This window comes from Colobus angolensis, unplaced genomic scaffold (assembly GCF_000951035.1).
Source record: "Colobus angolensis palliatus isolate OR3802 unplaced genomic scaffold, Cang.pa_1.0 Scaffold75, whole genome shotgun sequence".
Classification (NCBI taxonomy): Eukaryota; Metazoa; Chordata; class Mammalia; order Primates; family Cercopithecidae; genus Colobus; species Colobus angolensis.
The window spans coordinates 8,549,671-8,559,854 of NW_012121265.1; the positions used below are offsets into that span (position 1 = coordinate 8,549,671).

A 10,184-nucleotide genomic window follows, 5' to 3' on the forward strand; every position below is an offset into this window, starting at 1 on the left:
AAAAACAAAAAAAACAGCTATATGAGGCATTATCTGACAATGAAAAAGTTAAAAATCTAGTGTTTATTAGAAAAAAATTAAATAAGACCAATTTCCTGAGCTATGATAACAAAATTATAGTTATACAAATTACTCTTCAGGAAAAGAAAAAGCAAGAGAGGGCACACTCAAGGGCAAGCAAGAATGCAAATATAGTCCCCCCAAAGCAGGTTTACTTTTTTAAAATACAGTCCAAATTACATCCTTGGTTGAAACAAATTTAAAGCAGAGTGAGAATTGGGGTGACAGAAATAATAACAGGCATTCCTATAATTGGCTTGGGAGTAAGAAGTAAAATGTGTTTTGCTTCCTTTAAATAAAAATATTAGTTATGCTTTTACATCTCAAAAGGTTCATCTTTAAACCACAGCTGGAAAGGTATCAAGAGGATGTTTCTGGGTATGAAAGGAAGGTAGGTATTGGGTTTTTCCCCTATTAAGGATCTGGAAAAAAAAGTAACCTTGAACCAAGAAGAGCAGAGAAGAAAATGTGATGGTTGGCTTCTGTTTGGCAGATAGGAACAGAGCACGAGATGCCCAGGAGAGACCCAGTCTACTGCCATTCCCAGAAAAGTCCTGTGTGGGTGGGTGGGCAGGATGAGGTGGGAGGAGATAACACAACCAAGGATGCTTTTCTTAACCCTCTTAGGGGATGTGAGTAGACTAAGGCCAGTACATACATGGTTAATTTATGAATGCCTCCATTTCTCTCTCCTCCATTCCCAGGATGACAAAAGGGTGGCCTAGCAGAAAATATAAGACACAGAAATAAGGGGATTCTCATCCCAGCCTGAGGACTCCTTCACTGTGTGACCTTCAACAATTTGCTTGACTTCTCTGATGCTCATTTGCCTTACCTAGAAAAACAGGAAGGCTGGGCTAAAACAGCTCTCAGCCACCTTTCAGGACTAAAATCTAAGATGCTAAAGGGCAGCTCAGTCTTCAAGATAGTGCAATACCAATGTGAAATGTCTACTCCTTCGGTGGCTGTTTTTAAAAATGAAATACTCGAAGGTACAGATGGTTAGGAAAAGAAAGAGATAAAGAAAAAACAGTTTATTGTTTTATTTTACTGTAAAAGTGATATATGCTCACTGAATTAAAAAGAATAGACAATATTAAAAGGAAGAAAAAAAGACAAACCATTCTAATTGCCCCATCCAGAGTTAGAACTACTCTTAATGTTCTCTGCATTTGTTCTTCAGATATTTTTTAAGGTTGGCAGCCACCAGAACACACTCATATACATCTTTTCAAAAAAAAACATGAGATCTTTGCACGCATGCAGTTTGTAGTTTTTTTGTTTTTTTTTTAGTTAATATTATATGGTCCTCCTTCCATATCAACCAATGCAAAATAACATCATCATTCTAATGGCTGAGTAGTACATGACCTTATAACTCCATGTGGTTTATTTTTCCAACTGAAAAACATTTAAGTGGTTTCTAATTTTCACTCTTCTAGACAGTGTTGCAATAAATATTCTTATGTTCATCCTCATTTATGTACATATTTGAAGACTTTAAATCAAGATTTAATCACAGACTCATCTCCCTTTTTATGCAGAAGGTTAAAATATTGATCATTTCAAATATCAAATAAAGTTTCTCCACAACTCTGCTATTGCCAACTCGGGAGGACACAGCATTGGCCCCACGGCACCCACATCCTGGCTCTGAAAACACTCGGTCCCCTGATTCAGCGAGGCTACACGGAAGCATGAGGCCCAGCTTTGGGACAACTATGACATCTGCAAGGCTGCAAAGAGGTTTCAGGGCGAGCTCCAGGCTGGTCTCTGCGGCCGACTGACTGTGCGTCACAGTTCAGGAGTCCCTGCAGCAACTGCAGCCGTGTCCTGTAAAACGTTTGTGTGTTCTATGTTTACGTTGTCTGCCTCTGAAACCAGTAATGTCACCAAACACACTCCCACCGGCCTGTGTTTAACACAATCCAATTCAGACACTTGAAATTATTGTCTCTGTCTCCTAAGCTGAAAGTGCTGCTTTCAGTTTGTTAAAGTAAATGTTAAAGTACTTACTTTAACATTCCAAAAAAATTATTCTTATACCAAAGACATTTTTAGAGATTGAAGAGCAGTTGAAAACTTCTTCGTGTTCACTGACATTAGTGTTTATTTTTCTGACTTTTAAAATTATGTCACTGATCCAAATATTCTTTGTGAATGCTACAGAAAGCATTTCATTCTCTTTTTGTGGTTGTTGCTTTCATGGGTGATCAATGTCACAAATATATACCTATGTCCACGGCTAAATTTAATTGATGTGGGACATATTCTGTATCAGGTGATGGAGGAAGTAGATGGGGGAGGCATTCTACACTGGTGATCACTCCACAAGTTTGCTAAGATTTGCACAAGAGCCACCTAATTTTATTGTTGGAAGAAACTGCAATTGATCATTTCCAATCCCTGGAGAGGCTAGATTAATTGGCTTATCCAGGTCACTGACTCCCAATCCAGAGCTTTTTCCTCTCTGCCATTCCTCGACAGAAGCCCAGTAATTAATTTAGAGCAAAGATGCTCATTTTACACCTGAAAGCATCAGACTGATCTTAAATCATTCTCTTCGATAATTAATTCAAAATAAACCAAAGGAAGAGATTGAATGAAACCAATGCATCTTTAAAATATATATTACCTAGTCTACTCCTGACACTTTAAAATATATATTACCTAGTCTGCTCCTAGACTACTCCTGGAGGGTAGGTTGAAGGGCAGGCCTAACAAAGCTTAAAAACATATTTGGGAAAGAGTCTACAGACAAGTTGCAAAACCAAAAAGTATTTAAGATGTCCAGACAGCAGCAATTGGAGGTTTCCAGGTGTGGGCCAGAGTGGGAAGTGGTAACTGAGAACCAATGGGTCATTAGTGTGATCAGGAGAAAGCAGGTGCAAATAAAAGGCAGAAGCAGGTGGCCCTGGTACAGCCTTAAAGCAAATACCACATTAAAGAAGGCAAAAGTGGCGTGGAAACTATCTTCATGGGGTGATAACCACTCCCAAACACATGCGTGACCCCCTGCCTTTTGTTTCTGAACACATGGAAAGCTTGATTTGTCCAACTGAGCTTGAGTTATCAATACATCCTCATGCAAGTTGCTTAACTGCTCCCTTTTTGCTCATAAAGTACATTAGCACCAACATGTGCCATCTCCCCTGCAGATCTGCTGTCAGCAAGTTGGAAAAGTTGCCTTAGAAACCATCAGGGACTTACTTATCTTATAAAATCCATCAGGAGTTGCAGGGAAGAGGAAGATCAATCAACTTGACTGTAACTTCCACCACAGTCAAGAGTTTATCGTATTAGATGGATATACGCAACATATCCAAAACACACACAAATTATTTGGAGGGGAGTCCTCCTTGCTTTCACCTCCTCCCCCAACAGCTGGCAGTGATAACTTGTCCCCACACTAGCTGTATGTAAATTTCAAAGACTAAAATCTTGTACAGCTCCTTAGTTGGGTGGAATTTAAACAGTGACCACCCATGGAGCCAGTCAAACTATCAGCTCGCCAACAATACCCCTGTGGTGGTGTTGGAAACCAAATGCACATTCCTTATTCAAAAATATATCTTCTTAATTAGGATCAGAATCTGCCAGTCTACTCACTGGTAGGAACAAGCAGTATTAGGCATCCAGGATAATACACATATTCTCAAGATCCAGCCAGGTTCTTTAAACAGAAAGGGAACTGCTGTGTGCTCCTTTCTGCAAACCACTAATTACCATCCTTGCCATGATTCTGGAATATGGATCATTTTACTTAATGCAAAGCTTTTCAACACTCTATTCTAAACACAGCTACCAGTCACTCACACCAGCTGCAGATCCACAGCAATTTTCCCTGTTAAAATACCCAAAATAATATCAGCTAGACCATCCCCAATTAAATAATCACTGTGGCAGGAAATAAAAATCAGATTAAGTAGGATTTTGTGGTATAGGAGACCATTCAAACTTTTGTCTGGCAGGGAGACCACGACAGATGAAGGGAGACGGGAGTTCTGCTTCTGAACTTCTCTTTTGGGTTTTAAGTCTAATATCTCAAGCTTCTTCCATTCTTACTTTCTCTATTTAGTTCAGTCCATTTTCATTTCTGTCTCTTGATTAAACCCCAGTTCCCAAAATTTTGTGTATTCTTGTTTATCAAACCTGTGAATTAAGCTATATCAATCTGTTCACTTGAGGACCGGCTCTTGTGGGCAGGGAAGAATATTAGTTTAAACTGGAGTCAAGAACCTAAAGCCACAGAAAATAAATAAATAAATAAATAAATAAATAAATAAATAAATAAATAAATAAATAAATAAATAAATCAGAAGAGAAAGAACCTGGATCATGTGGAATCATTTCACTGTGAGTCAATCCTGGTTGGGTTTTTTCCGCCCCCTGGTGACTATTAGGACAGGCAAAGAGATCTTAACAGATCAGAGTTCACTTTCCAGTGGACAGACTTGGGTTTTTTAAATTATTAATTAGATAAACTGCTAAGGAGGTAGCGAAAGAAAACACAGATAGAAAAATAAAAGGGGTGATCAAATTCTTCTTCTTTTCCCCCCTACAGCACTGGCATGAGAACGGCTCTGTGTGCACCATATGCATAGTCCTTTACTGTGACTAATAGGAATAATGTACAAGATTTCATAATACTGATTTCTTTGGCAATTTGAGGAAAAACTCACAACTAAATGACAGTACATACTATCTAAAAATACTTATCACAACAAACCCTGAAGCAAAATTTCTTTTTCTGATAAAACTTTGGAAAGCTTTCTAGAAAAGCAAAAGAATGGTTCAGGCTGCTAAGAAAATAGCCCCCCCCCTTTTCTTCCCTGTTGGGGTAAAGGCTTAATCCTCTCAGATGGTTTCCCTGCTGAATGCTTGTCTTATGTGCAGTTTAAGATGGTATTTAAAATTTTCAAAATTCCTTCTACAAGTGTATTCCTATTTCCCCTAAAAGTGGGCTCACACTGATGTTAACTGGCACAGATGTTAGAAATTCCATCCTCTTTCCAGAAAGGACCAAGTATGAATGCAAGGCAATGTCCCTTTTTAGCAAATTCTTATTTCTTCTCTCTGATTCTGGATGTGATTGTCAGCATACCCATCAAAGTGGGTGAACATCATACACAACCTCCCTGCACATGACTCCCTAACGGTTACATGGGGATCCTTCTGCAGAATGTCTGTAAAATTAGAGTCTGTAAATCGGAGCTGCTACTTATAACATTTTCTATTCTGAGTGAGGGGAGCACTTTGCTCTGAAAATATAGACAGCCAGTGTTCTAATGCTACACAGAAGACTATGAACTTTAGAGATCAAAGCTGGATTCATGTTTTCATTAACTACAAACACACGCAGGTGACACTAGCTACCAAACGCTAAACCAAAACTTTTTCTATTGTTTATAATTATTTTTATTCACTGCTTTAAAAATAATGTAGAAAAAAGTGTCATCTATACTCAAATTAAATATGCAACCTGATGTCATGCATTAGCCAGGAATATTTTGCTGCAAATCAAGTAAGTTAGGAAAATCCCCCATACATTAACTTCATAAGAGGGGTGCACGTGTTTGGTGTCTTTCCTCCATGACTAGTGGTATACTTTGTGGTTCCATCTGACAGCTAACTGCAACGTTTCACACGGAATTGAGTGGCTCTGTTTTCATTCTAATGAGTGCTTTAAAACTTGCAACCTAAAACTTAAATTTCTGACGTTCATCAAGGTTAATAAATAACTTCTTATAAATAAAGGATTAGGCTTGATTTTAAACCTCACAATTAAAACAAAATAATTTTAAAAATAAAACATTGTGAATGTTGGAGGAGATAAATCCTTATAAAACATTCACCGGAATGTCAATGTTTTCTTGTTTCTGCTAGTATGGAAAAAACATATATTTGTTAAGTTCTCAAATTATTCTGATTTCCTAACTTATCCCAAATCTCCTCTTAGGGTATTATTTATAGTTCTTGTTTCCTAAATAGCCTAAGTCATGTTTTATATACAACAATGCCTCTAAGCCAATTTGGAGATGCACATTTAAAATTAAAGTCTTATAAAATATTATCTGTGTCTATACGTGGCTGATAATCTTTATAGTAAGCAAGAGTAGAAAAGGTATGGATGATTCTTAATGGAAGCTAAAAATACAATGATAAGGAAATGAAATCATTGTACTCCAGAGAAATTAACTCTAGATGCAATCTTCATAAGTACTAAGACTGGCTTCCATAAAACAAACAAAATCAGTCTCATTATTAGTCATCACACTTCATGTGTTTATCTTTGTAAATGTAGTACACAGCAGTTCTCTAAAGACCAAATATAACATGTGAACAGGAACTGATTTTTATTATAATTGTTACTATGGTTTATCCAAAGTCATTGACTTTAAAATAAAAACCATTACTAATAAAAATCAGTAAACATAGACATTAAGTGGAAAAATGTTTGTAATCTTCAAACGTACTATGCAACATGAAGAAGATTGATGCTGCCATAATTTTGAAAGCAATCAAAACTTTTCCTCTTACGAGTTACATAACGACCTCGCTAAAATAACTAGAAAAAAATAGAGGTTCTCTAATAATATTTAATATGTGTTCCACCAGAGGAGAATTTCGTCCAAAGCTGTAGCTCACAAAATTCCCCAAATCAACAGGCAAACAACTCATTTTGCAGCCGAGCGCAGTAGCTCCACTATATTTTCTCAAAGATGGCTGATGCAAACCACACCTCATAACTACATAAAAATGGTTGCTCAGATGGAATTATGCAAATGCAGTTTCAAAACAACCTGCTCAAATTTCGGCACATTGAAGATGGACCTATGAAGCGTTTGCGACATTGTGTCTGGTTCCAGTGGAATTTCAGTGGGTACTAAGGAGAGCACAAACTCCAAATCATCCTTATAAAGAAAGACTGAAACGTCAGTATGCAAACATCCAATCCTATGGGCATATTCACAGCCCTGGGTCCTGGTCCCTGAACACTGATCCGTCACCAGTGTAAAGCAAGGAGAGCAATGAGGTGCTTCTTGAGGTCTACATCCTGCCCTTCAAGTAGAAGGGGCCATCTTTGAAAACCCGAGTCTTTTCTTTTAAAATTAGCTATTCCAAAGATGGGATTTTCAAAATGGGGGATGAATTTAGAGGGTAAATTATTTATTATATGAAGCAAATAAAATATACTTTAAATGATCCATTTCCGTAAAATGATATTTATTTTCAACCTGGCAGTATTTCATAATCAGATGCCCTTCTACAAAGACCTTTCTGTGAATATAAAGCTCCAAGTTTTCTTCTACTTAAAAGTAAATAATACAAAAGTGCAAGGCGATTACAATACCAAAGCAATTTCAATAAACTTCAGATGCAGCCTGATTTCAAGCCACAAGGCACTGGCTCCATACGAAGCACATCAGCTGTTTCCAAATTAATAATTGGCCCAATTGGATTTTTCACTAAGTAAACTTTAAATTTTAAATAGTTTTTCTCTGTTGCTTTATATTTATATTAAGAAATAAAGATAAACTTTAAGTATTGATGTACATAAATTGTCAATCATATTTAGTATTGGCTGAATAATTTGCAAAACAATAGAAAAGAATAATAATATGAAATATTTTCATTTTGGAATAGTTGGAAACTGTAGTTGAAAGTTATATAAAATATCCAATTAAAGCAAAAAGTTGTCACAAGTGGAGATTCAGTATTCCACCAGTCAAAAAGAGGGAACCATTTTGTTCTGAAATATGATACCAGCGTTTTCTAACATTAAACTTGAATTTGCGCAATTCTTTCTATTAGACAAATCAGTCTTCAAAACAATACATACTTAACTACTATTTACTTCCATTTACACCCATCACTGATTCTTTCTGTTACTAAGTTTTATTAAATTTATAGGACTCAAAGCATCAGAAGAGCAGCGGAAAACCTCTGCTCTGTTCCATAAGGGTATATTTTGCTGTACTTACGTGTATTCATGTAATGTCGTCAGTTTCGCAGAAGTGCTCATCATTCACTTTCCTACACTTCTTAAACTAGTTTTGAAGACTTCATTACAAACTGAGTAAACCCTTAGGAGAGTAGAGATCCTTCAAATAAACCAACATTCTAGGCCTTAAACCATCACACGCAATCTCAAAAGAACAAACAACACAAAGCATCACTGTTTTTACTTCTATGTCCCTCAAATGGGCTGAAAGAGCCTCTCAGGGCTTGTTAACCACCCCCAACCTTCCCAAGCATTGGGAAGGCCGACCTGAGAATTCACGACCCAAGTCGCACGGGTCACCCGAGTCACAAGATGGTAACATTAATGGAAAACGGTTGCGTAGCTAAACTCTTCTTAAGGGCCTTCTTGAAACGTGGCTACACTTTCAGGGTAAAGCAAAATATGTTGTTTACAAACTCTCACCTCCCTTTTCACCCCAGTGTCACTGGTTGGTTTCACGGGCACCATGAAGGGTGGTTTAATTTTTGGCATTTTACTTACACACCCTCACGCGCGCGCACACACTCACGCACGACTCTCCATTCCAGCGTCCTCTTGGGACCAGAAAGATGACATACAGTCGCTGGGCCATTTCCCCCAATCTGAGCTATTTTAGTTCAAAATATCTAGTACCATCCTTGAAGAGACGAGAAAGGAGATAAGGAAATACAAAATAATTTTCCCTAAAGAACTTGGCTCCCCTCTTTCCAGCCTAACGGCCAGAAGGACACCGAATCTGCCCAGAGAGGGGACGAGAAAACTTCAAACCCAAGGGGGGCGAGCGAAGTTCAGCAGGGACGGGAGATGAAACCACAAAGGGGGATCTCGGGGTGCGTCCCCAGGCGCACCCTTCGTCCCTGTTCCCTTCTGCCCCTCTTACTTTTGGATGATCTGGGGTAGGCCGGCTTGGGGCGGGGGCGGTGGCGGGGGCGGCGGCGGCGGCTGCTGCATCCCTCGCGGGCCGGAGGGTGCCGGGGACGCCCGGGCACCAGGCACACTGCAGGCAACTCTGTCCGGCTGCTCCGGACCGCTGGGGTCCGCGTCCTGGCTCATGGCTGCTGCCAGCACCATGCGGGGCGAGACCTGCCCGGGATCGCGGCGAGAGAGCTCACGGGAGGGGCGGTCCTGGGCCACGGGCGCTCACTGGCCGGGGTCCCCGTGCCCAGTCCCCTTGTCCTTCCCGGTGGCGCGGGGAGGAGACGCGAGGGGCGGGGAGGAGGCAGTCCCGGCGGCGCCGCCTCCTCCTCCTGCTGCTCCAGCTCCTCCGGGCCGGCCACGCGGGGGCGGGGGCCAGGGGGCTTCTCCCTACCGGCTGGAGCTGCTCTGTGGCCGGGGGTTGCTCAGCACCAAGCTGGACCCAGGAACTCTGCCCGCCGACCCTGGGCGCAGGAAGCGGGGAGGGAGCGCGGTGTACGCCACCCGCCACAGTGCACCCCCAAGGTCCGGAGCCCAGCGTTCCACGGCGCAGCACACCGCGCGAGGAAGGAGACACACGCAGCCCGCGGCCGGCCGCCGCGCTCTCGCTCCAGCCGGGAACCCTGAGGCCTCCGGCTGTCCCCGGGGACCGTGCGCGCGGCCTCTCGCAGCTCCTGCCAAGCCTGGCGGACCCAGCGCGCCCAGGACGTCCGCGCTCATCGCCCATGCAAAGTGTGCCGGGCCTGACATCTGCCCGCGGCTGGAACCGGGCCAGCGCCACTCGCGCCTGAGGCACCCGACCCCGAGGGGAAGAAAGCCTGGACTCGCCCCGAGGTGGGACTTGTATTGTAACCCAGGTCTCAGATGACCATCTCCGGGGCTCTCCAAATTGTCAGTTCCAGCTGCTGATTTCAGGTGTCCCCGGAAGCAGCCGGTGGAGCCACCGTGGGTTTCTGGTTTCTTTTTCTCTTGACTTAAAAGACCCCGCCACGACCCCACGAGCGCAAAGACAAAACCACGCGTACATTTTATTCTTGTTATTTATTGGCCAAATCTCGGCGGAAATGTAAAGGATGAAAAGAGAGTTTGCCGACATCATACGGTCACCGTCACGCCCTCTGAAGCCCTGTTAATTACCCTGGCTCCCGCGTGCGCCCGTCCACCTGCACTCACCGGTTCACAGCTGTGGACGCGGACATCCTGA

General features: G+C 41.6%; 1 protein-coding gene across 1 annotated transcript in view; it reads right to left on the bottom strand.

The window, feature by feature from the left end:
- RBM20 (RNA binding motif protein 20) overlaps positions 1–9,188 on the bottom strand; it is a 194,108-nt gene extending 184,920 nt beyond the window's left edge. The window contains exon 1 of the mRNA XM_011927886.1: positions 8,946–9,188. Within this exon, the coding sequence (XP_011783276.1) occupies positions 8,946–9,136 (191 nt within the window). The 5' untranslated portion in view covers positions 9,137–9,188. The remainder of the gene's footprint in view (positions 1–8,945) is intronic.
- Positions 9,189–10,184: the final 996 nt, after the last annotated feature.